The sequence below is a fragment of the Chaetomium strumarium genome (genome assembly GCF_033439665.1).
Source record: "Chaetomium strumarium strain CBS 333.67 chromosome Unknown B0T15scaffold_1, whole genome shotgun sequence".
In the NCBI taxonomy this organism is placed as follows: domain Eukaryota; kingdom Fungi; phylum Ascomycota; class Sordariomycetes; order Sordariales; family Chaetomiaceae; genus Chaetomium; species Chaetomium strumarium.
The window spans coordinates 7,431,893-7,457,904 of record NW_026944429.1 but is presented as its reverse complement, the minus strand read 5'-3'; the positions used below and the strand labels follow the sequence as shown (position 1 = coordinate 7,457,904).

The 26,012-nt window shown below is 54.8% G+C and overlaps 11 protein-coding genes across 11 annotated transcripts; 4 read left to right on the top strand and 7 right to left on the bottom strand.

Annotated features, from left to right (window-relative positions):
• The first annotated feature begins 157 nt into the window (after positions 1–157).
• On the top strand, positions 158–910 carry B0T15DRAFT_522239 (uncharacterized protein). Its single transcript, XM_062868610.1, has 3 exons — positions 158–369; positions 457–524; positions 611–910. Exons 1-3 carry the CDS (start codon positions 219–221, stop codon positions 752–754), a joined length of 363 nt encoding a protein of 120 aa, XP_062727458.1. The 5' UTR covers positions 158–218; the 3' UTR covers positions 755–910.
• Positions 911–1,022: 112 nt separating this feature from the next.
• B0T15DRAFT_424360 (uncharacterized protein) lies at positions 1,023–2,134 on the bottom strand (the record flags this gene model as incomplete). Its single annotated transcript, XM_062865610.1, has 3 exons — positions 1,023–1,311; positions 1,469–1,639; positions 1,724–2,134. 3 exons carry the CDS (start codon positions 2,132–2,134, stop codon positions 1,240–1,242), a joined length of 654 nt encoding a protein of 217 aa, XP_062727457.1. The 3' UTR covers positions 1,023–1,239.
• A 3,000-nt stretch (positions 2,135–5,134) lies between these two features.
• On the top strand, positions 5,135–5,854 carry B0T15DRAFT_508215 (DASH complex subunit Spc19; the record flags this gene model as incomplete). Its single annotated transcript, XM_062867703.1, has 2 exons — positions 5,135–5,281; positions 5,396–5,854. 2 exons carry the CDS (start codon positions 5,135–5,137, stop codon positions 5,852–5,854), a joined length of 606 nt encoding a protein of 201 aa, XP_062727456.1.
• Positions 5,855–7,272: 1,418 nt separating this feature from the next.
• B0T15DRAFT_387513 (high osmolarity signaling protein SHO1) lies at positions 7,273–8,274 on the bottom strand (the record flags this gene model as incomplete). Its single annotated transcript, XM_062864388.1, has 3 exons — positions 7,273–7,773; positions 7,830–8,114; positions 8,179–8,274. The coding sequence occupies 3 exons, from the start codon at positions 8,272–8,274 to the stop codon at positions 7,273–7,275; spliced, it is 882 nt and encodes a 293-aa protein (XP_062727455.1).
• A 3,478-nt stretch (positions 8,275–11,752) lies between these two features.
• Positions 11,753–12,501, bottom strand: B0T15DRAFT_387282 (uncharacterized protein; the record flags this gene model as incomplete). The annotated part of the gene is made up of 2 exons (XM_062864373.1): positions 11,753–12,213; positions 12,294–12,501. The coding sequence occupies 2 exons, from the start codon at positions 12,499–12,501 to the stop codon at positions 11,753–11,755; spliced, it is 669 nt and encodes a 222-aa protein (XP_062727454.1).
• A 1,466-nt stretch (positions 12,502–13,967) lies between these two features.
• On the bottom strand, positions 13,968–16,405 carry B0T15DRAFT_549385 (uncharacterized protein; the record flags this gene model as incomplete). The annotated part of the gene is made up of 4 exons (XM_062870217.1): positions 13,968–14,047; positions 14,763–15,171; positions 15,263–16,153; positions 16,199–16,405. The coding sequence occupies 4 exons, from the start codon at positions 16,403–16,405 to the stop codon at positions 13,968–13,970; spliced, it is 1,587 nt and encodes a 528-aa protein (XP_062727453.1).
• A 922-nt stretch (positions 16,406–17,327) lies between these two features.
• B0T15DRAFT_522228 (uncharacterized protein) lies at positions 17,328–18,659 on the bottom strand. The gene is made up of 3 exons (XM_062868609.1): positions 18,372–18,659; positions 17,930–18,275; positions 17,328–17,873 (listed from the first exon to the last, which is right to left on the bottom strand). Exons 1-3 carry the CDS (start codon positions 18,434–18,436, stop codon positions 17,826–17,828), a joined length of 459 nt encoding a protein of 152 aa, XP_062727452.1. The 5' UTR covers positions 18,437–18,659; the 3' UTR covers positions 17,328–17,825.
• Positions 18,660–18,849: 190 nt separating this feature from the next.
• Positions 18,850–21,073, top strand: B0T15DRAFT_549380 (putative transporter protein; the record flags this gene model as incomplete). The annotated part of the gene is made up of 5 exons (XM_062870216.1): positions 18,850–19,274; positions 19,340–19,419; positions 19,476–20,059; positions 20,112–20,271; positions 20,328–21,073. Exons 1-5 carry the CDS (start codon positions 19,207–19,209, stop codon positions 21,071–21,073), a joined length of 1,638 nt encoding a protein of 545 aa, XP_062727451.1. The 5' UTR covers positions 18,850–19,206.
• An 836-nt stretch (positions 21,074–21,909) lies between these two features.
• On the bottom strand, positions 21,910–22,390 carry B0T15DRAFT_387968 (ribosomal protein S16 domain-containing protein; the record flags this gene model as incomplete). Its single annotated transcript, XM_062864416.1, has 3 exons — positions 21,910–22,002; positions 22,069–22,249; positions 22,314–22,390. 3 exons carry the CDS (start codon positions 22,388–22,390, stop codon positions 21,910–21,912), a joined length of 351 nt encoding a protein of 116 aa, XP_062727450.1.
• Positions 22,391–22,581: 191 nt separating this feature from the next.
• Positions 22,582–24,156, top strand: B0T15DRAFT_82371 (YjeF N-terminal domain-containing protein). Its single transcript, XM_062871357.1, has 7 exons — positions 22,582–22,804; positions 22,913–23,021; positions 23,095–23,160; positions 23,232–23,326; positions 23,563–23,659; positions 23,727–23,955; positions 24,016–24,156. Exons 1-7 carry the CDS (start codon positions 22,793–22,795, stop codon positions 24,116–24,118), a joined length of 711 nt encoding a protein of 236 aa, XP_062727449.1. The 5' UTR covers positions 22,582–22,792; the 3' UTR covers positions 24,119–24,156.
• On the bottom strand, positions 23,845–24,652 carry B0T15DRAFT_82568 (uncharacterized protein). The gene is made up of 4 exons (XM_062871358.1): positions 24,602–24,652; positions 24,175–24,462; positions 23,964–24,112; positions 23,845–23,879 (listed from the first exon to the last, which is right to left on the bottom strand). The coding sequence occupies exon 2, from the start codon at positions 24,393–24,395 to the stop codon at positions 24,195–24,197; it is 201 nt and encodes a 66-aa protein (XP_062727448.1). The 5' UTR covers positions 24,396–24,462; positions 24,602–24,652; the 3' UTR covers positions 23,845–23,879; positions 23,964–24,112; positions 24,175–24,194.
• Positions 24,653–26,012: the final 1,360 nt, after the last annotated feature.

Below are 26,012 nucleotides of genomic sequence, written 5' to 3'. Positions count from 1 at the left end.
ATACGGCGACCACAAGAGCAAGTTCCGTACCTTTCAAGTTGTTGTAATCAGGGAAATGTGAGACATGTATCACAGGTATGCGCACAGTGACGTCACCCACAAAGAAACCATATATAACAAACCACCATCCTGTCAACTTTCAAACACCCCTGGAATATGAATCGCACATAGGAAAACAAACCGCGAAATCACCACTTGTTGAATCGATTAGCTTCACAATGAACACTCAAAGAACCGAAGGATATGTTGACCCCAGCATCCCCACCACGGGCACTGCTGCGAGGCCCACCACTCAGAACATTAACAACAACCCCGATCCGGTGTACAGCAGCAGTACGTCGGCTGAACCTGCAGCTGGCCAACAAACGAGTATGTAGCCTACCCAGGCATCTCCTAGCCCTTGCAAAAAAACACACGGAACGGAAATCTGATCTAATGACGCGGCGGATCTACAAGGGAGTGCATCAGCAGCCCGGGGCGAACAAGTTGGTCGCACGGTCAAGGGTCTCTTTACGGGCGTCCACGTAAGTACCAGCATGGATCGCATTTACCATTCTTTTTTTATCTCCGCACGAGGGAGTCTAGCTGTTCTAACACCGGGGGTTATTAGGGAGCCGGGGAATCATTACGAGGAGGGTTGAATGCGGCCGTCGACAAGGCGTTTGGGACTGAGGACGGCCTGGCGAAGGACGATGTCATTGCGCAGAAGGGAGAGAGCGAGCTGAAGGCGGCGAGGGGTGCGAAGAATGCGTGAGCATGTACTTGTACCGTGGTAGAAGGGGGATAATCAGAGCTGCTGTAGGGCATTTGCGCATGGTGGAACAGACCAACGGTCGTTTTGAGTTAGGAACATCCATTGACATGAATGACATGAATGCACGCCACAGGGTCACCTTATTGAAGATGAGAGACGGCGATGAACGCGCTGCAGTCACAATAACAACCTATTCATACATCGCCCACCCTCTTGCCAGACACAGAGGAGACTGTCTTCAAAAAGACACATAATTGCGTCGGGCCATGTGAGCATAGATGACAATCTGAACTCCACAAAACAGGAAAGAAAAGAATACCGCATCCGCAACAGGAAACAAGTGAGTCAATGTCCAGTTGTGCCCCTTCACTAGAGTTCACATTTCCAGTTCCCCTCCATCCTCAATTCTGATATCACATTCTCCCACCGAAAACCGACATTTCGCAGCGCTTTCATCCCCTGTCTACCATCCCCCATGCAGTCCTTCATGCCTTCTTGTTGCACTTCCTCCACTGCAGGTAGTGGATCTGTTTGAACTTGAGATCGGTCGACTCGGACTAGATGGTACAGGTGAAAAAACGGGGGTTGTTAGCAATCTGTTTATGTTTATTCTGCCCACACAAAATACCCCGTCCATAACCACCACAACCACCTTGGTTGCAACCAGAATATTCTCAGACTAATAAGACTTGACTTGGGAGCGCTAGTACTTACCGTCAGGAGAGCGGGCTGCTCCGACGCCAGCGGGTCCAGCTGGACGGCCGAATTGACATTGAGCATGCCCTCGGCGCCGCACGGCGACCAGACGGTGCTCTCGATGCCGAAGGCGTCTGTCTTGAGGTAGTCTGCGTTGTACGGGCCCTTGAAGTCCTGGGCCTTCGAGACCTGTATTGTTTTTTATTTATATTTTTGTTACTATGCTTTAACAGCATGTAACTACAAGTAAGTAGTTATTTAACCCTGACTTACCTGCTGCGAGCTGCCGGAGAAGTAGTACGTGGCCTTGCACGTTCCCGTCGCGCCGGGGGGGAGGGTGGCGTGGCCGCGGTAGTCGGCCTTGAAGACCGAGTACTGCCAGCCCTGCGGGTAGTGCAGCTTGACGTTGGCCTGGCAGTTCTTGCGGCGCTCCTTGGGCTCGATGCCCTTGCCGGCCTGCGCCACGAACGCGTCGTAGATGAGCGTCAGCGTCGTCAGGTCGTCCGACAGCATGCTCCCGACCGAGCCCGCCGGGCAGCCCGAGCCGCCGTAGGTGAAGCCGCGGATCTGGACCTCGTGGCCGCTGGGGCCGTCCCGCTCGACGAGGGCGGGGCCAGGGGCAGGGGCAGGGGCTGCCATAGCGGCGCTGGCGAAGAGGGCGATGATGATATCAAAGAACTGCATCTTTAGCGGGGAGAATAAGAATGGAGTTTCAGTAGTTTGTAAAGGTTGGGTTACCCTGGGATAGCTGCTTGGAGAGAATACTTGGGTGAGGTGTGAAGGTTCGAGCTTCGAAGGGATGATTATGATGGTGCTTTAAGATCGATATATACTCCTCTTGGATTCCCAGCGGCCCAGACAACGATCAATGGTGCGTTAGATTCAACTCAATCGTACTCCTTTAGATTTGAACGGCAGCCATTACCAAGCCTCCTCAGCCGGTCGATCTACTAAAGCAAGTGGCTTTGGGATTGTCACTCTTTGGCCACCCATCTCAGCCCCGAGGCCATCATCTGCATTGGAAGTCGTACCATATGGATCGCATGGGCTTCTATGGTAAGAGGCTGATGCCCGAATGACATAACCATCATCCTTGCGCTGCGTTCCCAGAGGTACTAGCGTGTCTTTGGATTAACCCTGCTTCTTCCATGATTTCATCCTGCTAGGAAAAGACAGATTACAAACTCCTATTCGCCGGTACCAATACCCGAATGTAGCTCCTCAGTTCGGTGCTGTTCTGGCCATGTTGGGGCTGGACAGCATTGTCATGGCCGGGCAGTGTCCCACTAAAGGCTGTGCTGGTAGTGGTGTGATTGCCTCTGGCGAGACTTTCTGTTCTATCCGGGACAAGTGGACAGTTCCTGCTGTAAAGTGTCGGGTTTCGATGATCGCTGAGATGTCTGGAACTCGTTCAAGCGCTCCCGCCTCCCTCCAGGCTCGGGAACATCCCATCTCGACCGATCATCCCGACAACATCGGGAGGCGGGCTTGTCATGTGCCAAGTTCCACATTATTGCTATGTTTAGCCCAGCAGCCGGGCACAGGGATCGAAATTGCCTCGCTTCATCATCAATGGGCATCGGGCAGAGCTCATCCGGCTGGCTTGGCCCAAGGTGGCGACTGAACCTGAGGCCGAAGCTCTGGGACACGGCTAGAGAATGTTAGAGAATCCTGGTATTATCTGCTTACTTGCTAGTAGCTGTTGGAGGGCCATTACCCACCAGTAAACTCCACAACTCTAATAATTGCTCCGACGAGTCAGGTGTTTTGAGCACATCAAAAGAGCGTGACTGGCGGCTTGGCGGTTAGTTCCATGACATCAACCATTACTGCCGTCATCAGTTCGTCCTCTCTCCGCCGGGCCTAGGCCGTGAACTCCCCTCTGATCTTCGCCAAGCTCTCCTCCTCCACACTTCAGGCCAAAGTGAGTGCAGTTTGCCCAGACGAACATCGTCGTCCTAGAGCTACATCGTGGAATCGCCTCCAGCAAAAGATAATGAGGTGGTCTCTAACAAGATGCAACAAGGCATCCTTTATCAACAGCTGCTTTCCACAGCAGAATTGTCCAATTCCTTCCGGCTGCAAATTCAAGGGCTTCTTGGTCCCAGGCTCAACCGCTATCGACGTAAGCAGCATCATTAAGAGTGTGGCATAGCCACCCGTCCAATCGTGTTGGATTCTCCAAGCCACAGTTCATGCAGAGGTGGCCGGAACGGTCTATCCTCTGTCAAGGGCAAAGCCCAGCCGTCCCAGCGAGCGATTGACCAAATTCGCAGGCGAGGAAGACGCAGTGTAATGAAGCGATCGTCGGATACGCCGGGAGGCAAGTGACAACGATTAGCTCAGGTCGTATGATGCATGATCATCCTTGAAGAGCAACCTGTAGCTGGACTCCGCTGGAGGATAGCAACAGCCACTCGGTGAAGTGCTGCTAGTGCCGAATGGCATGCAGAGGAGTGAGAGACGATGGTCCATGAGACTTCAACTCAACCAAGGGGCCACTGCCACTCCCATTACTGCCACTCCCATTCGCTTCTATTGATCAGGTAAAAAAATCGGGAAGCGTCAGATGGATCATTAATATGTACGCAAATAGCCATACACAAGCCCGACGGTGGCAGTGCACAACAGCCAACTTCCCCGCGCCGCTCACAACAGACTGCTTATTCATTTTCTTCTTTCTTCTTTCTGGGCTGTCGACCGTTTAGTCCCCGAAGGCTGATGGCCTGGCCAACTAATCGTGGCAATGCCGGGATCTGCTTGTTGGAGTTCTCATATATCGAAGTGACCCGTATAGGCTGTCATTCGCGCATATGAAGAGTCACGCTCAAGGCGGAAACGTGTCCAATCTCCTTTGAGTATACCGCCGCTGAACCGCCGGCTTCGTATCATCGAGTGAATGTGCCAAGGCCATCTAGGGGAAGATCCCGCTCACCTTCAAAGAATCGTACTAGGAGTCCTCCGTACCGCGTTCAACGCCTTCCCATCATAGAATTCTCTGACTCGGAGTCAGTAGGACCTGAAATGATGTAAAGTGGTATATGGCGCCTGGACGACACACTAGGGAGCCGCGCCAATCTGCACGGGTTGGTCAAGAGCATTCATAATAGTGATATAGGTTGTCCTCGCGGCATAACCTTCAGGATACGGATGGAGACTTTGGGGCATTCCTGAGACGCTAGTGGGTGGCCTGACAGAAGGAAGTGGCCACGATATGAATTGACCCGTCTGACTCCATTCCGCTCGCCTATGAAGCCGGTCAGAAACTACACCGACTCTTGACCGCATCTCCACGAATTGTGCCAGCAGAAGCCGGATGCTGGACATGTGATAGAACCCACGAGCCACAAGCCATGAAATGGAGATGATCGGGTGCAATACAGATGCATCTGCCACCATTAAAGAGTCACATGGCGCTGTACAAAGCGGCGGCCGATGAAAGTCTCTGTCTTGGTATCGGGAGGGCCGTAGACCGTGACGCGCCCGTAGAGATCTCGATTGCGTTGCCCCACCACGATGTTGACGCAGCCAATTCTTCTCCATCCAATCAGAAGCTCGGACGTGATCTCCAAGTCAACCCCCCGCGGGGCAGCTCGAGCAACCAAATGTCTTGCCGCCCCCACTGGACCACCATAGTCCAAACCAAAACCAATTCCCTCGATACACCACCAGCCCAACAGAAAAATGTCATCATCGTCATCCGCCGCAACATACAGCGACTGCGTCGCCTCGCTGCGCACCTCACTCTCCTTCCTCGAATCCTCCGTCGCGACCCTCGGCGCAGGCGTGCAAGACTTCCCCCGGCTCTCATCCATTCTCAAGACCGTTCGCGTACGTCTTCCCCCTTCCCCTGCCCCCCCACTCCCTGACAACCTCCGGCTTAGGTTTCTTAGGTTAGTGTAAAAGGCTAACAGATCTTACTGGTGTGTGTGACGGAACAAATAGCACTACGAATTAATCCCCCAACCCACCCTCGCGGCCGCCGAGGCCTCGCTGCACGACGAGATCGGGCCCTTTGTCGCCCTCCTCCTCGACCGCGCAGACAAGCACCTGGAGCGGCAGGCCCGGCGCATCGAGACGCTCAAGGCGCGCGCGGATTTGAACGCCGGCCGGCTGTCGCACTACCCTCCTCCTCCTGCTTCTTCTTCCTCGGGACAAGAAATTGGTGGTGGTAGGAGTGGTGGGAGTAAGAATCTTGCGGGTGCTGCAAAGGGACAGGGCAAGGAAAGGGGTGGTGGGAAACAAGGAGGGGGAGGAGGTAGGAGGCCGCTCGACGGCGGGGCGGCGCTCCGGGCCAAGGTGGTGCGCCAGCGCAAGGAGGCGCTCAAGTACAGTGTCGAGCGGCTCGAGTTGGAGGTGTTGCAGAAGGAGCGGGAACTGCGGATGAGGTTGGAACAGGCGTGAGTGTGTGGGTGGGTGCCAGGGGGATATGAATGCATTGGAACGCGATACAAGGCTACCTACGACAGCACTTATGTGGGCCAGGTCGGGCATTTAGAGTCCGGCTCCGTGGTGACAAGTCCCCAAAGACTTGGGGTAGAAGTTGCGCGAACATCGCTGGCATGACCTCACAGCGTGGCGCTGCCTACTTGAGGCAAGATATCACCCATGGTCTGCGGAGCAAGACCTGGGCCATCCCTCGAGAGGACCGCCCTACGAAAGGAAGGCTTCATACCAGGCTTAACCAGGTACTCGGAACCACGGGGGAAGCGGGGACGGGATGTTGGTCCGCTCGGCATTTGTATGGGCTCAATGGGCGCCAGTCAAGGACGTCAATGGGGGTTATAAGACGGCCGGCAGTGTTCCACGCGTTTTGGAAGGCCTACAGCTCGGCTCGAGACTCACAATAGACCTTTGATGGGATGCCGTCGAGATATGGGAGAGGTCTGCTCGTCCTCTGCAGTTTGGGTTGCTTCGCAGGATGCCCATCACCCGGACGGGCCCGTGGGTTGGGCAGATGAGGTGGTGTTCATGGTAGAGGCATACACCGAACCTGAATCCCTAGCACTCTCACATTTGCAAACTGGTTGGCAAGTGAAATGTGCGGCTTGAGGATGACGCGGAGGCAGAAATTCTGCGGTCTCAGTCGGCATACATGGGAGTATACAAGTAGCAAGCTACCCGCCCTGTCAAATCACGTTTGGGCACTCATGTTCCGAGGGAGAGACCTGCACACTCATAGCTTTCAGAACTCAGTCCATTCCATTGCCATGCTACCACCATCTATATCCGACTCGGACAGTGAGCATCGAGGTGGACGGCGGACCAGCGAGACCCTGTACGCAGGGACGCCGGCCTTAGAAGGGTTATCACGTACACAAAGTGGTACACTCCAGGTCAAACAGAAATGCGGGCTTCAAGAGGGGAATCCGTCCAAGAGAAGAAAGGAGATGGAGGGGAAAGAAAACAGAGAATAGAGAAGAACACCCAGCCAAGCCAAAACCAGTCAGACCAGCCCCAAGAAACACGACTACAGATCTTTTGGCCACATCCAACACGTCCCAAAGACAAGGCAATTCGCATGCCGGCGCATCCTATCACACCGCGCTGTCCCATGCTCGCAGCCCCTCCTCATCGGGGACGTGGACACGGAGCGCGTAACGGCTCGGTCCGTCGCCGTGGAGCGCCGTTCATGTAACGCCGGACATGGTCGATTCGGTGGGGGTAGGGTATATAGAGAAAAACGTCATCCAGACGGGAGATAGAAAAAAAAAAGAGACATCACATCCACATGGTATCATGCGTTTTGCCCTGGGTGTCCTCATTGCTCGAAAACATGGCCAAAAAACCCCCCAATCGACGCCTGCTGGGATCATCCCAAACTATAATAGGATGAGATAGTTGCTGGGCGCGATGCCTGTTTCGCCGTTCTCCTTCCGTGCTTGCCACCACCTGCCGCTGACGTCGCTGACTTCGAGAATCTCATGCTTCGAGAACGAGATCTCGTTAGCGTCCTCGGGATTGGCCTCGTAGCTGTAGATAGCCTTCGCCCGATACGGGTACTCAGTTGGTGGTACTATTTCCGCATCTGGCGCCTGCGTGGCCGCTTTCTGGTTAGGCGCCGTGAATGCCGGGGCTGTTGTCGAGTTCCGCATCGTCGAGGCCATGCCACCCACCGGTGATGGGTTTTCCAGTCCATTCAGTTGAGCAGTGTACATCTGTGGCGGTTGCACCGAGGTCGAGGTTTCCGGTCTGCGGCTGCCGTAGCCACCGGTCATGGTATGTCGGTTTGTGGATGTCGACTCCTTAGCGAGGGCAAACGAGTCAATGTACGCACGGGGCACCGCTGATGGGGCGGAGCCGAAATAGAAGATCCAGACGATCTAAATTGATGTCAGCACATGCACATTATGCTCACACCACACCGAAGAGAACGCACCGTCACCATTGCGAGAAGGATGAAACCGGCGGCCGAGGCTTCCTTGGCGCCATGGTTGGTATGGATCAGGCCGTTGACGGACGATGTTGACAGTACCAAGCCGCAACCGAGGTAACCGACCAGCGCAACATGATATGTCTGTGTGCTATCCGACGCGACCACGACAAAAACGCCAATGATGACTGCAAGATAGAAGACGATTGCCCAGTACGTGTAGAGTGGGAAGTTGAAGGGTACTTGGACGTGTGCCACGATTGTTGCTACGAAGGAAATCATCCATGCAAGCTGAAGAAGGGCAGTCAGCAGGTGAAGCGCTAAACCGTGGGGGCATGGAGGGAATAAGACCCACCGCGGCAATCGAGATTGTTGCGAGAGCAAACGGGTCGCCGATGATGTTCCCGATGCTCATGCGCTTGCGGCCATACTGGGCCCTAGAGTATTCCATTTTTCTAAGTGACGGGGAGCGAAGTGAGCCGTATGAGGGCATATGTGCGAGGGCTGACGGCCGGGAAGTGGCGCAGACCGACGGTTGTTTGCGCGTTGGTTAATCCAAAGTAACGCAAACCTCGCAGGCGAGCCTGAAGCCGCCAATCGTCTGATGTAGCAGCGGCAGCCCGTTGGACCTTGTTTTTCGCAGCGAAATGCTTCGTCAACGGACGCTGGGGCGAACGTGATCGGTTAAAATCGAATCAAAGTAATCGAAGGCCGTTAAAGCCGGTCGCTCTCGGTCAGGAAAAGCAAAGGAATGACTGAAGAGGGAAAACGAGCCCAATAAGGAAGAGGCTCGTCTCGCGAACGGCGATTAAGCGAATGTGGTGAAATGGACGTAGAAAGTCGAAAAACACCGGGCCCGAAGGTTGTTGGTGTTGAAATCGTGCTCGAAGGGAAGTCTCGGGAAGACGTGGTGCATCAGTCCAGATCGAGTCCCAATTCCCGGCGCCCCTCAAATCCTGGTCGTCCAAAAAAGCCCTGTGCCCCTGTGTCGCAACCGCAGTACCCGCCAGCGTGCTTCAATCGATGTCAAGCGTCTCGTTGATGAAAATCGAAAGCTGGCGCGTGCAAAACCCGGTGGCCAGCGATGGGAAGGGAAGGCGTCGAGAAGAAGCGAAAGAGTAAAACCTGCCGGGAAAAGAGGCACGGGGGAAGGGTAGCAAATGAATCAATGCGCCGTTTCGCCTGATGGAGGGTGGAAAGCGTGGAACGGAGGCCGCACTGCCAACGGGGCTGCGGAGGAGAAGCAGGGGGCGTGGGACTCGCTGGAATTGGACACGATGGTCCAATCCTGACGCGAGAAAGGGACCAGGAGGAGGGGGTGGGTCTCGCCAGGCACAGGACGCTAAGGAACGCAAGGGCCACTTTGAGGTTGCAGCTTTGCGGACCGCCCGCATTCCGCTTGAAACAATTGCTGGGCTGTGTGTCTCCAGCCAATCCAGCAGACACAATGTGCAACTTTCGCGGCCGCGTAACCTGGTCGAGTCTTCTTCATCTCATCAATTCTCTCTCAAATTCAATTCGATTTCGACCCCCAGTTGCTGTCGATAACCACTATGAGTCGCCTAGCCGGTTGCCCAAATACGCTGGTGGGCTCAGATGCCGTAATACGGCGCTGACATCAGTCGTCACGATTGCTTTTCGGCCTAGAACCGTTAACCTAATTTAGATTTCCTAGCAAGGCCCAGGTTGGCAAATGGATTCTGAACACGAGACTCGATCCCTCGCCCAGGTGTGTCTCGGTCAGCGACAGCGACTGTTGGCAGTTCTTCGTCTGCAACTCCCGTCGTGCCTGCTGCTAGGTGTACTTGAGCCTCTGAAGAGGGTGAGCGCATGGCTATGGGTGGCTTGTATGTACGATAATCTCACTACCTACTAGTACTTAGGAAACCCTTACCTCCCTATGTCGAGACTTGCATGCCAACTATCTGCAACGATGAAACACATAGAATACAAGTGGATTTGGATCTCAGACTGCCGGCTCGAGTTCGAAAGGTTGAGCTTCCTCTCACTGACATCAGAAAGGTCCTGTGCCGAAACCTTGATTGGCCTGCAATTCAAGCCGGCACCCCTGGTTCCTGACGGCATGCAGGGGCTGGCCCGTTTCAACTGCACCCTTGATCACTGACTGACAGGTGGGAACCCCACAGCAACCTCAAAACGCCATGTCAAAGAGCTTGTGGCTGGTGACACGGGCATCGCGGTTCACCAAAGGGTTACGCCTGGAATCGTCCTCCCTGTCCACGGACTTGGCGTCGTGCACGCCCATCGGCAGCCGCTTCAGGTGGGGTGTCGCACAGGATGCTACAGTTCGTTAGGTTCGTGCAAGAGCGACAGTCAACAGAAACCGATTCCAGCATAGTCTTTGCTAATGCTGGCGTGTCTTATTTGACGCAGGCGAGACTTGTGATGACCTAAAAGGGCGCATGGAGTGCTAGAGTGACTGAACGCTGCCTCTTGGTAGGGTTCAGTCAGTATGTCTAGATGGGAGGGATGCCGCCATCGATCGACAGTCAGGGCTCCTGCATTCAACCATCTCGAATGCAAGGAGACAATCCGGACCCGACCAAGGAATTGGCTGAAGCAAGCCGACATCACCCCATGGGGATGGGCAGCGCAATATGCCCTTCCCAATGAGAAAGATGGTCACCAGAGACGGCTGCATCTCTCAATATCGACGAGGTTGTTGGCATATTGCGCGCACCTTCATCGGCCACGCAATATTGAAGCTTGCAGGCGACTTCCATGATAGGCAGGTAGGACTCAGCTAAGGACGCGCGCCCTACAACTTAATTCCCTCCCTCCCACCTTTCACGGTTCGACGGAAATCTAGGCGCATCTACCGCACGGGCTCGCATTCCGTGCGGGGGCGAGTCGACCACCGAGACATGTCCATTGCACCCGTCAGTGCAACTGAAATTCCCGTGCCGCGGCCATCAAGTTACGACAGCCGAACTGGTCTCCGTGACCTTCGCTATGTTTTGCTGTGATGTTTTGCTGTGATGGCACTGAGGTCCGGAACAAAACCCCTTTGGAATCAGCCCAGCTCATGGTCTAGCGCAGGGAAGGTGCTCATCTTGTCGGGGCCCCGAGATGTCTATCCCGCTTGGTCAAGGGCGGTCTAGACGCCCTGAGGTGCCTACTGGTTGATTGTCTTGTCTTGTGCGACAGCAACGACGGTGTCACCGTCCAAGAGAAGCCGATCTGTCCGTTAGCCAAGTCCGCAGGGCGGGATTTGCAACGCATCTGCCCTAGTGGCGGGATAAGTTGGCTTATGAAACACGGGATGGCAAGTGCCGGACCCAAGAAGCGTCGCATGATACCAGCTGGATGCACCGCGCAAGACATGCTCAATAAATCGATGACGTTTTGCTCCTGCCATCTCCGTATTAAATACATGCATCCCCGAATGACCTAGTCCTCAATAGCCCGCCTTAGCTGGAGGGATAAAGGCAACGGGCATGTACAATACCAGCCCAGGTCGCGGTGCTCCGCTGCAGCGTGAGCCTCCCTGAGCTCCCTGAGCGTCGAAAGGCAGGTAGCTCTGAGAGCTGCCGCTTGTTTCAGGCGTCGCCCATAGCCATTGCTGGCAACGGGCATGGCCAAGGCTTCATCCCAATACTTCTCCAGCTCCTCTCCTGCAAGTAAGATACTCGGCTTGACTGTGCTTTCACCGAGATCTTGTTCCCCCGTTGACCGCCCCAAAACTAGCACCTGCTCGGTGAAATGGTGGTAGAATATCCGTAAACCTCGGCCGTGATCCTCCTCGACCTCTCTGGCGTGGTCCCCGTTGACGTGCAGCCAGCCCCCCCAGCTCACTCGGGAGAGTAGCGTGCCCTCGTTCGGTAGGTATCAAGCATCCAGGCCGGGGCCAGGCTAGTAAAAAGCACCTCCCCGCCAGGCTAAACCGACCTAGTAGCATGAATTCTCTCTCACACCTTTTCCGCCTCCGCCCGCTCCCGCGCGGCCCTACGAACCCCCCACTCGACCCTCTCAAACCGCCCTTCCACATTAGCCAGTGTCTGTCCGTACCGCAGGATGCCGCCCTCGTACCACGCGCGCAGCGCGCGCTCGCTGCGATGCCTGAGCTCCGACATCTCGACCGCCTGCGCGCGCTGCAGCGCCTCGACGCCGCGCATGCGCGGGCCCAGCGCCGCCAGCTCGGCGCTCTGCTTCGCGTCCGGGATCGGCGTGTCGGAGGTGATGACCGTGAGGGCGGATGCGGTCGAGGGGAAGGAGGATGCGTAGGCGAGGACCGTTTCGCGCAACGCGAGCGGGGATAGTTGGGTTGGTGGTTCTTCGCGGGGGAATGGCCAGGATGTGTTGTTGTTGTTCGGGTTGTTGTTGGGGTTGGAGATTGTGGGGGATTGGAAGAGGGTTGGGTGGGATTTATCTGGTAGGTTCGACACCGGCGTTCGTTAGCGGGAAGGTAGGACTACAGGGGGAGGCAGGCGAGGAAGGGGGGGACCGTACAGATCTTGAGGATCTCGGCGTAGACGCGGAAGTGCCGCAGCAGCTGGTTGAAGCGGCGCTCGAGATCGGCGAGGGAGGATGTCGCGGACTCTGCTGGCGGCTCAGTCGGTTGAGTGGAAGGACCGTACAGGATGTGCTCAATCCGCCGCAGCCGGGCCTCAAGCAGCGAGATGGTGGCCAGCGACGTCTGATCTAGTGTGTTGTCCATGATGTTGATGTCGCTGGAGCTGCGGTCGACCGTAATCCTCGGGTTCTTCCAAGCTCGATGGATGGAATTACGTGTCGGGCGTGGCCGACTTTGAAACGGCAACCAGTCTTCGCTGAGGGTTGTCAATCCGGTGGTTCATTAGGCAATCGCGTTTCCTGTTACCCCACAGATTCAGACCGCGTTCAGTTGCGCCTTGGAGCTCCCCACTGCCGGGGTTGTATGTCTGTATTGTACTAGTACAGTACATACAGTGGAATGCGTATGGAATTTGCGCAACAAGAGTAACCGTAATGTACAGATCGTAACATGTAACGTACGACATAGGACTTGTCCATTGAGCCGAGGACATCGCAAATGAGCCTAGACTTCCCTATTGACTATGGGTTATCTCTTGTTTTGATTGTTAACTCTATGGTATTCCATAGCAGTAAGAATATATTATCACCTTAAAGCTCAGAGTCGCTTGACGTGCAGTAGGCTGTGTAGGGTGCGGACACCGGGACAGGCGCATGTTGAATCTTCACTGAGCAGCTTGTGACATGTAATTCCATTAATCTGCTGGTTGAGGTGGCTTTGGTTATGGCAAAGGTCTAATCAGTTGTGTCAAATCCGATTATAGGCGAGTTCACAATATGAGATGCAAAACCCGTGATAGTAATTCTCCTTGATGAGATCATGAGGATATAACGACCTGATCTATAGCCTATAGACTATGAGACCCTTGTAACTTATCCTTGGGCTTCACTTAGTCCGCCTGAGGCTACTATACTCAATCATACAGATGAGGAAGCGAACAAACGAACGTTGTCGGCTCCTTACGCCGAAGCCAATGCTACTACTCCAGGTCAACACGCCGCCGATGGCTACAAAGAAAGCGCCGTCCACTGATACAATCGGCTCAACCTGGAGCATACTCAGTACTATTTGAGCACTGCGAAGCCGCTTTTCCAGTCTCCCAGAATGTGGAAGAGCAGGCGTATCTTGTATACAGGTCAGAACCGATCATGAGTTCTTTGCATCGTGGGCCGATCGTAAAGAATCGTCGCCAAATGGGAATATGTAACATCGCCCTGCATCAACCTGTATTAGCAGCAGGTACTCAAACCCCGGAGAAGTTAGATATGCAGGACAGTAGTATTGGGCATAACTTTGCCGTCTAAAGGAACGGCTCCCGAAGTGTGAACTCCTCGTCTTCATTGACAAGAACGTACAAATACAACCATGTCGAGATAGCCTTCCCTTCGCATATCCGACAACACCCTTCAACCTATATACTGGGAATGGTGCCATCTTCTGGCAACAGTCAAGGTCTCGTGGGGAAATTCCGAGAAGCCAGGCGGAGGGTTGTCTGGCAGCTCCCGAGCCAGGTCGATCTTGCGCGGAGCATACGCGGTAATCCAGGCATATGCTATGTACGTATGGCCGGCGGAGGTTGATGTGTGATTCCGTTTGTGCGTTATGAAAACCTAGTTGTGGTAGTAATCTCCCAGCCTGTGGCCCAGAAACTCGGACGTCCGCTGGAATTCGTCGGCCTCACTCAGATTATCTGGTCGACAGATCTTACTCTCCGAGTCAGCATCGTTGAGGAAGGCGTTGAACATGCTGTTGGATATTTTGCATCCCTGCAGAATGGTTATCAGCAGTTTCCGCAACGTAAATCAAAGTGAGATGTTCAAAGCAACAGAATAAATTTCACTCAAGCCGGCACCAAATGTAGAGAGTTGTTGAATTGATACATAACTCAAACACATCTACCATTTTACCAACGATGGTAACGCAACTAACTGGCTGTCTGCGGATGGAAATGCGAACCACGGGTACTAGTGATAGGCAGCCTGGTGATAAGTCATGCCTAAGAGCCTACGAGTTCAACGCTTTCCGTTATCACACCCATGGCGGTAATTGCGTTAAACTTGTCATCTTCAGGGTGCTATACCGCAGGCCATGTCAGTTTCAGTCGCAGCAACCTGCCGTGTGAATCGACGTACCTCGGCGGCATAAACGCCTGTAATCACAGCGCCTGGAGCAGCTGTCACTTCTCTCACCGAAGCGGGCTTTTCCCGGTATAGATCTCCGCACTTATACACGAGGAATGATCTCCCATAGTTTGTGTAAATCTTGACAGTTGAATGGGTGAGTAAGTGACGATCGAGGAAGCGGCTAGACTGAGTGAATCGAACATACCTTGCATCGAACCAAGAGTGTTTCCTGAACCATCTCGAGATCCCAGAATGATTCGCTAGCTAGGGGGTAAAAGTGACGTAGCCTTATGGCTTCAATACGCTCGCCCCCAGGCCCATCGATAGAGATGTCAACGACGGCCTCTTCATCCTTTTCCTTCAGACGACCAAAGGATCGACACTCGGCCCGCACTTCTTTGTCAAAGCGGAACTGGATGCGAAGTATGCCCCCGATGCTGGATGTCGCCCAAATCCCGGTCATGTGTGGAAGGTACTTACCACCCGGGCCCCCGAAATGGCACCCGAACAGGGGCTTGTATCCGGTTGCGTAAAGCTCGAGTAGTGGAAATGACTCTTCGTTCAAGCAAAGGTTCCGCGGCGGGATAGTAGGATACCACAGCCCTGAAGCCCTCAATCTGCTGCCGTGCTCCAAGACTTCTGTGCAATGCCGTGATCCAGGATAAGCCCCGATACTGACCATCTTACATCCCTGCGTGCATATCAGCATGAGACATTCTTTCCTGAGAGAACTCAATGTGGTTTCGAAGGGTACTTGCATCAAAGCCAGCCTCCAATATCACGATGCGGTCGGCGGCTACTAGACGCTCAGTTAGGGGGATATCATCTGGGGAACCAAGCCAGGGAGATTCAGAATCTGCCTGTCCAGTGATGCATTGGAGGACCCGAAGGCCGCGAGGTCCCATGGCCAGGCGGAGCCCCCAAATCTCCGAAAGTTCGACAGAATGAGCAGACGGGGACCGGTATCCCAAGCAAAGGGTGTCTCCGGCTTTGATGGTGAGACTCATTCCTACAATATACTCCTCATCGCCGAAAGCAAAGGTATGAGCGGATATGCGAGCAAGCTGCGCAGGAACGGCAATGGTCTGGGTCCTGAATATACGGCAACTATTGCTGAAGTCGTCGCTAGTAGACTTGCTTGTATCCCGATGAGGCTCAGCAGCCTCCACACGGTTATCCACTGGGCTCAAACCTGGATCCGGCGACCATATTGTGGGCAAAACAGGAGGAAGCTCGTTCCAAGCAAGCGCTAGAATAGGAGGCACTTCTTGGAGCAACCCCCATATCCGCCGCCTATTGCGAAGACCGGGGCCGATAAATGCGTTGTTTATCCGACCGTAAAGCCACCGCCAGTCGCTAGGCGGGCTGCTGCGAGCCTCGAATAGCCAGGACCGGTCGGGAGAGTATTTGAATCTGGAAGCCCAAAACTGCTGACTGTGAAATATGGGCCAGAATGCTCTTGAAGCCAGGTGAGCACGAAGCACATCTGCTGTTGGTAGGTGCATGGCAGTCGGTGCACACAACTCCTGTGGAAGGGATACGAAGCAATCTATGCTCAAAGTATGAAACGATGAGGCCGTCTGCTGAAACATCGGCGGTTGCTCCGGGTCCTCGGCCAAGATGATGTTGACTTCAGGGACCTGCCACGGATTCGTCCCAAAGAACGGGTCCCGCTCGCAGCGACCATACCCTTCTTCTTCCCAGGGGAACTAGTTGACATGGCCGGCGGCAGCAGTACCCCCGAGCTTGTAAACCCAGGCAAGGGCGTTACATCTGCATGGAATGGGAAGCGAGTTGCACACCTCAAGAAGTCTCTGGAGCGGAACCGGGGCTGGACGCAACGCTTCTTCCAGCAAAATCCAACAAGCGTCATGGATGATAATGCCACGCCGGTCTCGGGAAAAAGGTTGATACCGGCGTTGCATAACGTAAAAGGGAATCTCGACTGACTGAACGTTTCCGGCATCACTGCAGCGCATCTTTCGGTCGACTGGGGCACTGAACGCTCCGCCCTGTCCTAAATCAACGTGGAGACCAACCCCCGTAACAAGGACGCCTTCGGGCCGGATGCACACTGTGTCAACGTTAGCAGAAGAAAGTAAATCAAAACTTTGGGAAAACGGCATGAATTGCTCACCAACGCGGAATTCGCCTGCCCAGGTGTCAGGAGAATTCGGGCCACCGTTTGCGAATACCGACCATCTACATAGCGGGCAGCGAACAAATACCTGTATCCACGGGTCCATGCTGCGACGCTTGGTGCTCTAGTGCTCGAAGGGTTCTCAAAGATGGGTTGTCAAAGATGCGGGAAAGTGAATGGAGGAGGCAGAGAACGGGATGGCGGACTCTATACGGTAGGTACCTTAGGTACCTTAGGTTGAGAGAAGTGACCTGATTAAGGAAAGTCGGTTCAGCTTTGTGGATCACGGTGCTCGCGTTGGCCGAAGGAGTGGCTTCTGAAGAACATGGGTAAAAGGTGGTTGAATTTGTGGAGGTTGACTGCGTGGTTGTAAGTGAACAGGAGTTCGTTCCAGCCAATGCCCAGAATTTGCCTTTACTAAACCCCAGGTGTACGTTGCACGTTCTAATACCTACTTCACCGACACACATTTGGTGCTGGGGCTGGCACCCAAAATCCACAAATGAACCGTACGCAGAGCTCTTCCATACTGATACTCGCTGGGCCTTCCAAAGCGGCCAAACCCAGCTCCCCGCCAATCGCTACCTTGGCTTGGCCGCTTTGGGAGGCCCAGCGAGTAGTCTGAGCAACGTCAAGTACAAAAGTCGATTGAAAAGGTGGGGTAAAGAGAAAAATAGATACAGGAACAAGACAGATGAAGCACAAGCAGAAGGGAAGCTCTTCTATCGTTCACCCCTTCTCATTTTCAGCTACCTGACTACGTCACGACCCGTCGAGAAGGAAGGTGCGCGGCACCTCCTTGGCCTAGATTCGGTAGATGGATGTAGGTCAGCGCTAACACACTTGTGACTCTCCGAGGGCGACATCAGGCGTGCCGGTGCCAGAGCTTGTAGGAATCATTCGTCGCACCAGGAGTAGTCCCAGTCTGTCACCCGTGGACACATAGCAGCCTAATTAGGGATTCAGGGCATGTCTACTATTCATTGTATGTAGTAGCCGCAGGCCACACGGCCCAGAATGGAGACTCTTGATGATTGCGAGAACCAGAACTCCGTAACTGCCGTATGAGAATTTCCCAAACCGACCAACGCCTAGCTCCATGCATCCTGCTCTGCGCTCGCAGATGTCCTCAACCGAATCCACCTATTCCGGGAAACGCAGCACCAAAAGAACTCATAACCCCTCCCCTTCTTGTCGGATCCCACTTAGTTCCCAGCATTGTTGGCGTGTTTGGCGTGCTCGGCGGCCATGTCCTTTTTGAAACTGTTAGCCCGTGTCTGAAGAAACCGTCGCAAGATCCCCTTCTTACCATGTCCTTGGTGAACTCCTTGTATAAGTGTAGAGCCGCGCGGAGCACGTCAATGTCATCCTTGAACTCTTCGTATAGTTCAATGGCCTTCTGGAGCTCGTCCTCGCGATCCTTGAACCTGGCGAATACGTTCAAGACCTCGCGAAGCTCGGTCTTGTGGTTCAGGAGATGGCTCCCAATCAATTCCTTTCGCCAGGAGGTGGCGGAACAACCAGGGAGCAAACACTTAAAGTGACCCATCTTGTTGTGCATCTTCTCGTGTCTCTTGACACTCTCCGCGTTCTTCAGGTCCTTTCCGCACATCTTGCAGACGGAGACTTGGTTGTGGAAGTCGGCTATGTGTGTACTGCAGTGATAGGTTATGTTAGAAGAAGTTGCAAAAATTAATTCTAAACACCAGCAATCGTGAATTGGGTGTTTATCTCCTGGTTCTTTCACTTACACGAGCGCTGCCTCATTGGCAAAGGCTGTTGTTGTATGGCAGCCGGAATGCTGACACTTAGCCATTTTTGGCAATTATCTGCGCGTCTTAGTCTGGACGGTGCACGAGAAACAGAGGTCGGTACGCCGAAAACGGAAGCTGGGACGACGAAAATCGAGTTTGTGAGCAGAAGACGGACGTTTGTGAGCAAAAACGGAGGTTTGCAAGGTTGGTTAGCGGAAACGGAGGTTAATTTGAGAGTTGCCAGTGCACTGTGCAGTGAACCGAAACTGAAGCGGAGGGTTGATGCGAAGAAAACGGAGGTCGGTTTTGAGGAAACGGTATTTGTTTCTTTGTTAAATGCAGGGTGGGGTGCAAGTTGATGATAAAAGCCCATGCCACTCAGTGGGTCCAGTCCCTCCACTTGACGAAGTTATCCGGGTTAGGGTATTCTAGCTTTTTTCGGCTTGGCCCGCTTGGCAGGCTGTGCTCCTGGAATGTTTCGTCGTCGTGGTGTCCATAACTCATATCAACCCATCGAATACCTCACCGCCTGTGAACATTTATCTTCCGACAGCCATCACTTGCGAGCAGTTCAACGTCCTGGACGTCGCAGCAGCATAATAGATACAGTCACTCGCTTGAAGGTTACTGGACGCATCATCACGATTGACGAGCGATACCCATATCCCTGACCATTCGCTTCAGGGGTCCTCGCACGCTTGAATGTCCCCGATGGCGGCAATGGTGGGCGCATCCTAGTACGGCCACTCTAACAACCACGGGCTCCTCGAAAGACGCTTCATCACCGAATCTTTGCGGTTGAGCGCCCGGATACGAACCCTGCGGTCGACGGATGACGGGGTACATGACGGTAGCGTCTGGCAGTGCGTCAGGAGCTACCGCGGGCGGAATCATGGCGGGGTGCGTACACCAGGCCTAGAAACCTTGATGGAATTGACTAGGAACTGACGCAGTATTGACTTTAGCCAACGCCGAACACGTAGCCCGAAGATGGGCGGCGGGCACGCCTCCATGATGAGCAGCAACATCAACCTCCTGAACACGAGTGCGTCCGGATATATGAACAGCGTCTGGGGGGAAACAAGGCTAACGCGGGCGCAGTCATCGGCGCTGGAACGCTTGCCATGCCATCGGCCATGTCCCACTTCGGTATCATGCTCGGTGTCCTTCTGATTGTGTGGTGCGGACTCACATCGGCGTTCGGTCTCTACCTCCAGTCACGCTGCGCGCGCTACCTCGACCGGGGATCATCTTCCTTCTTCGCACTCTCCCAGATTACCTACCCAAACGCCGCTGTGGTGTTCGATGCTGCCATCGCCATCAAATGCTTTGGAGTGGGCGTCTCTTATATGATCATCATCGGCGACCTAATGCCAGGCGTTGCAGAAGCCTTTGGCAGCGCGGACTTGGGCTGGCCGTTCTTGGAGGATCGGAGGTTCTGGATAACCGTCTTCTTCATCCTTTTCATCATACCGCTGAGCTTTCCGAAGAGGCTGGATTCTCTCAAGTACACAAGCGTGGTGGCATTGCTTGCGATAGGCTATCTCATCATCCTGGTTGTCTACCACTTCGCGGCCGACGAAATTCCGAACAACAGGGATATCCGTGTCATCACCTGGGAGGGACCCGTAGCTGCCCTGAGCAGCCTGCCCGTGGTTATCTTTGCCTACACGTGCCACCAAAATGTGAGTTTTACCCGGGTCGACCTCCTCATTATCTGTCACTGACCCCCACTAGATGTTCTCTATTCTCAATGAGATTAAGGACAACACGCCTGGCAGCATCGTTGCTGTTATTGGCGCCAGCATTGGCTCCGCGGCATCGGTTTACATCCTGGTCGCCATCACCGGGTACCTCACGTTCGGCAATGATATTCAGGGGAACATTGTTGGCATGTGTAAGTGCGCTACTAAGATTACCCCTGAGGATCACCCACTCACATTCCCATCACAGATCCGGCATCCGTTGCCTCGACCATCGCCAAAGCAGCGATTGTCGCCCTGGTGACATTTAGCATCCCCCTGCAAATCCACCCGTGCCGCGCCTCCATCGACGCAGTTCTGCGCTGGCGGCCCGGCAGCAGTCAGAGGCCGTCGAGCGGCTCCAGCGTCCCCTCAGGCAGCCAGCCCCTTCTCCCGTCCAGCAACGCTGCCGCCGCCTCTCTTGATAGCCATGGCGCGCCGGTGATGGCCATGTCCGAGCTGCGCTTCGCCCTCATCACCAGCGCCATCCTGATTCTGAGCTACATCACCGCCCTCAACGTTTCCAGCCTCGACCGCGTCCTGGCATATGTCGGCAGCACGGGGTCGACCGCCATCTCGTTCATCCTTCCGGGCCTGTTCTACTATAAGATCAGCGACCCGGACAGCATCCACCACCAACGCCTGTCCAAGGAGGATGACGACGTCGATTTGAGCGCTACGGACGACGATGACGACGAGGCCGGTGAGGATGTTCTCGGAAACAGTGTCGCCAGCCTCCGGTCCATCCGGTCCGTACGGTCCAACGCCAGCGGGATGAGTACGCGCTCGCGGTCTGGTAGCCGCTGGCTGTGGCGATGGCGAAGGAAGTGGCGGTGGGATCTGGAGCATCTCGAGACGGGCCTGCTGCGGAAGCTGTCCTTTTTCTTGTCAGCGTACGGGGTCTGTGTTATGATTGTGTGCTTGTTTGTCAACACTTTCTTTAGTTTCAAGCATTGATTATGGGGCACTGGAGCAGGAGAGACAGCGGGATATAGGAAGATGGTAAGATAAGAAGACGGGGGTTTGATATACTGACCGTCGACCACTGATGGGATCTCGGATGGCGCATCTACCTTACTTTGGGGAGATTTGTCGTTAGGTGTGTGCCACATGCATGACCAGCTAAGGCTTGGAAAGGGGGGACTTGGGCAGATTTCCTTGGTTCTATTGGCGTCGGGGCGAATGTACGACGTTTTTCCGGGGAAGGTTCACGGCTAGGTAGGGCCTTTAGGAGACAAAGAGTTTTTTCGTTGATCTGGATGCCGGTAAGGCTTTGGGGACCGAGCTTTACTTTAAGCTACACCGGTTTCCCTAAGCGATCTGGATCGTGCATGATGAGCATGTTACCGCTGCAGCAAGGCGACATCCATCTTCCCTGGCAAAATTCGATGTTTCCGCCTTCTCAACTCATGTTATTCCCATCCCAGCTGCTCCGAGGTACCGACGACCTGGCCCCTGACTGGCCGTTGAATCCCGACACCACCACGCCATCAGTCCCCTAAGGTGTCCAACGCCTCCACTCTACCGCCGCACGAGGACAAGCCGCAGAATGTCACTGCCTCCGGGCTTTGCACCACCTTTATCCAAACCCTCAGGCAAGCATCGAAGTCCGGTAGTTGGCTTATAACTCTCACTTTCTCTCCATATCGTACAGTCCAAGTCTAAGTCTGGGCCCCGCAAAAAGAACGCCTGGTATGTACATGCTGTCGTTTGCGGTTTTCGTCGTATAAACGGAAAAGTTGGGAAATACCCAATGATGTAGTATTGCTGAAATATGTCGAGCAGAAGCCTCGTCAGGCCTGGCTCCTACTCGCTTGTGGGGTGCTTTGTGTGTTCTGGCTCGGTGCCGGTGCCGCGGGTCGGTACTTGGGCGGTAGGATGCCGACCTAAGGTAAGCGGAGATGTCAGCCTTCTTCTCTCACTTGCTATCAATGTCAGGCCGGTGGTCGTACCATTGATAATAACCTCCACATGGTATCTGTCGGCTGCGCGCCCACGCCGATCCAGTACTTTGCCCTTGTTATGTCCAGCTTGATGTCCTTGTGCAGCCGCCCCGAGTCGTCGTAGGGGTCCTTCTTGGGAATGGGGTCATATGTGCCGATGACTTCTAGAGGTCGGCTGTTGCGCGCAGTTCTAAGAGGCAAGAGTTAGAAAGGGCGGGAAGGAGATGTGTCGGCGCGGAACGGGGGGAGCATACCGGGCGTGGGCGACGACGATGTTGTAGAAGGGGTGATTGGTGCGCCCGAAGCGCGCGAGTCTGATCTTGACCACCATTCTTTTTCCGAATGGGGGTTGGCGGATCTCAAACTGCTGACTGGCAGTGTCGTCCTTTGCTGGCTGTGATCGATCTGGTGGTGGTTTCGCAGTCGTGCCCATTCGAGGTGCACAGGTCAGCGGCTGGAAATTTTGGGCCCCACTGCATTGTTCTGGGGATGAGTGGGCCAATCAGACGCGCCAATGGGGCACGACAGCGGGATCACCAAGTTGAGGCACGGTGATGTCAGTTAGCCTGATTCCCCTCCTCTGCACTTAATAACGCGACCTCGGGACATTTAAGGTCTAGACGACGGCCATTGCCATTGCCTCGCTAGTATCCCAAACTTACATTTCCAGAAGATAGGAAAAGGACCGGCTATTACCTCCGTACAAGCCCTAAGCCCGCACGGTTGCCCTAAGATGGCACTCAAGGTCTGTGTTTTATTAGGGCCGTCCCGTCCCCCAGTTGAAACGTCCGCTCAACACTTCCTTACCCAACGTCTGTGGATAAAAATTCCTGACAATGGTAACGAAATCCAGACCCTCGGGGCAAAGGCTGCAGCGGCGTTGGATAAGGAGTTGATGAGCACTGGGGCGTTTTCCCTTGACCAGCTCATGGAGCTCGCCGGGCTTTCAGTCTCACAAGTTGGTCAGTCGGGACGAGAACCCAAAAAAATGGATCGCCTGAGATTAGGTGAACTCTGGCTGACCTTTTCTCGCAGTATACAGGGTGCATCCCGTGAGTAAGGGCAGAAGAGTTCTGGTTGCAGTCGGTCCCGGCAACAACGGTGAGTTACCTTTCCAGGGAAACTGTTGACTTTGGGTGTGTTGGCCAGTGCGCTCACAAGGTGCCGTTCAGGGGGTGACGGCCTTGTTGCCGCCCGCCATCTCCGCCACTACGGCTACCAGCCGACCATTTACTACCCAAAACGGCCCAAGAATGAGCTGTACCAGGTATGTAGCGAGCTTCTTCTGGTTGACCTGATGTTCCGTCCCGATTTCCCATCGCTGGTCTCTGTCATGGGGGTTTTACCCCTGAAATCGCAAGCGTCTCAATGAGTGGGGATATTCTCTATTGGCTCTATACCTTATTATCACGGCCGAGTTGGCCGCACCTGAGAAGACGCCACCATCAGCTCTTCGAAGCCCACTAATTCCTCTCGTGGCTCGCTGCTTATCCGTGTACGTAGCGACTCGCCAAACAGTTGGAGGACCTCGACGTCCCCTTCGTTGATGATTTCCCGGTTGCGCTCCAATCGACCGATCATGTTGTCGATGCCATCTTCGGTCCGTGTCTCCCAGCGCTTGGTCCCCTCCCCGCCGTTGTCGTATTCTCTTCGCTAAACCACTCTAGGTTTCAGTTTCTCGGGCGAGGTCCGCGAACCGTTTCCAGCTGTCATCCAGGCCATGGCGGAGACCAAACTTCCTGTGACGTCGGTCGATGCTCCGTCATCCTGGGATATCGAAGAAGGCCCTCCTAAATCGGGTGTCGGTAGCAATTTCCACCCTGATGTCCTGGTCAGCCTGACGGCGCCGAAACCCCTGGTGAAGCATTTTAGGGGCCGTCACTTCATTGGCGGCAGGTACGTACCGCGTCGCCGCCCTTCCGCTCTTCCCGTTAGTCGTCGTTGACCGATCCCCAGGTTTGTCGCACCCGCAATTGCCAAGAAGTATGGCTTCGATGTTCCGGCATATGAGGGTCTCGATCAGATTGTCGAAGTCGGACCCGATGGGTTGAAGCTGTAACGGGCATCAGGCGCCGGCCACGACCTGTTGGTTCCTGACGGGAGGCCGAGTCTCACCTCCGCGTTGCTCCCCCCCGCTACATCAAGGCACAACCACCTCCCGGGCTGTTTGGGCAGATTCGGCTCGGGCAGCCTCCCTGTTCCATGGCCTGGCGGACGATGACAGTCCCCTTGGGACACCTCAGCAATGGAGGATGGAAGTCCTTGCAGAACTCGACATAGACCAGATAGTCTTTCCCACAAGCCGGGCACACAGTGGTGTGGTGCTCAGTGCACATCAACGGCGGTGATCCTAGCGTTCTCGGCGACGTCGGGAGGTGGTCCTGCTTGTGTGTCGGGGTTGGTGTCCGGGACCGTCACGAGACATGGGGCTGTGGTTGTGTTGACCTGTTTGCCTTCTTGGGTGTGGCTTAACCACCTATAACCCCCCTTGGAGAGAGGGACGTGGCTTGTTTCGCGGGAAGTCCCTCTGCTGTGCGGTGGCGGTCTCCTGGCCAGGGGCCGGTCGATACGGTACCTCTCCCAACAGTTGCTATAGGTCGACTGGGACGGGAAAGTTGGAGGCTTGGCACAGCGAGTAGGTAGTGAACCCACCTCGGTTTGTCAATCACTGCAACTGATGACCCTGGAAGTTGCTGCAGTATGGCCGAATCATGGTGGCAGGTCGAGGCGAAATGCTGAAAAGGGCAAGAGAGCTGCCCACTAAGAGACAAAGGCGGGCATTTCAAAACTCAACGCGGACCGGTAAAAGGAATACGCTCGGCGCATCCGCTACCCGCCATGTGTTTCGCTGTTACCTGAATTCTCCCAACACGATAGCACCGAATTGTCAAGCCAGGCCGGAGGAAAAGCTCCGGGGCTGCGGCCGCTGCGGGGCAAGGGGCCTGCTCATAAGCACTTCGCGCCATTGCCCATCTTCCAGGAACACATCGGTTTGCCCTTTTGCGCGTTTACACTAGTGTACGCCAGCGAAAAACTGTGCTGCCCCGCCATGATGTGGCCCGGGTGGGTGTCGTAGGTTCGGTGCTCGCAATGACTTTTTGACCCAGGGCGTGCCAGGTCGAGTTCAGGGACTTCCAGGTTTGCGCCGGGACGCAGCCTTGGATAGAGGGAAAGGGTCCAAAAGCGGGCCAGTCGGAAGCTGCAAGTTGACGGCGACCCCCATCAGGGTCCACGCCATGGCATGTAGTAGCACATGGATGGACTTCAAGTTTCCGCGCCCGCCCGCCTCCAGCCGCCTGCAAGCCCTGCAAGGCTCTGCTCGCGCTAGCTTGCGCGACGCCAATTTTCTTGGGGAACCTGCGTTACGCCTTCCCAATCTCCAATCGTGCCCACTGCCCCGCCCCCGACGAGGACCAAGCGCACTTTTGACGCAGCGTGACTCGACCGCTTTCTGATTCCCGGTTCTGGTCGAGATATCCATCATACATGTAATTCCAACCTTTCCGTCGTACACTGCCACCGCATCACAAAAAGGCCGATCGAAGATGTGAGCAATGTCATTGTGTGTGTCTTGAGCTTCCCCACGTTGCGGTCAGCCAAGCCGATGGCGCTGGGTTTCCGCCCCTCCATGTGCCCCGCTATACACACCGTACCTGTCCCGCATGCGCGCAGGCACATCCTCAGATTGATGAACGGCGGGAAGATCGCTGGAAGCTACAAATGGGTTGCGGTCTAGACCGCCCCGACTACTGGCAAGCGCGTGGACGACAGCCTGAGGTATGCGCAACAACAATCGATGTTTCAGCCCATCAGCGAAACATCTTCGCGCTGCCACCTGCTGTCCGAAGCCGCATTGCGGTAAGAAGCGGGGCAGGCAGGGCCCCTCGACAGCACGTCTCTCATCAGTCATCGAGGGTGCAGCACCCTGCATTCGGGTGCTATCCTACACTAGG

Excerpts from the sequence above, each read along its gene's own strand:
- B0T15DRAFT_522239 (XM_062868610.1), top strand. The coding sequence starts at position 219 with ATGAACACTCAAAGAACCGAAGGATATGTTGACCCCAGCATCCCCACC. Across the intron at positions 370-456 it reads TGCAGCTGGCCAACAAACGA|GGAGTGCATCAGCAGCCCGG; the intron begins GTATGTAGCCTA and ends CGGATCTACAAG. Across the intron at positions 525-610 it reads GTCTCTTTACGGGCGTCCAC|GGAGCCGGGGAATCATTACG; the intron begins GTAAGTACCAGC and ends GGGGGTTATTAG.
- B0T15DRAFT_522228 (XM_062868609.1), bottom strand. The coding sequence starts at position 18,436 with ATGGCTAAGTGTCAGCATTCCGGCTGCCATACAACAACAGCCTTTGCC. Across the intron at positions 18,276-18,371 it reads GCCAATGAGGCAGCGCTCGT|TACACACATAGCCGACTTCC; the intron begins GTAAGTGAAAGA and ends CTATCACTGCAG. Across the intron at positions 17,874-17,929 it reads AGGAGTTCACCAAGGACATG|GACATGGCCGCCGAGCACGC; the intron begins GTAAGAAGGGGA and ends AGTTTCAAAAAG.
- B0T15DRAFT_82371 (XM_062871357.1), top strand. Across the intron at positions 23,022-23,094 it reads GCTTTCAGTCTCACAAGTTG|TATACAGGGTGCATCCCGTG; the intron begins GTCAGTCGGGAC and ends CTTTTCTCGCAG. Across the intron at positions 23,660-23,726 it reads TGTTGTCGATGCCATCTTCG|GTTTCAGTTTCTCGGGCGAG; the intron begins GTCCGTGTCTCC and ends AAACCACTCTAG.
- B0T15DRAFT_82568 (XM_062871358.1), bottom strand. The coding sequence starts at position 24,395 with ATGTGCACTGAGCACCACACCACTGTGTGCCCGGCTTGTGGGAAAGAC.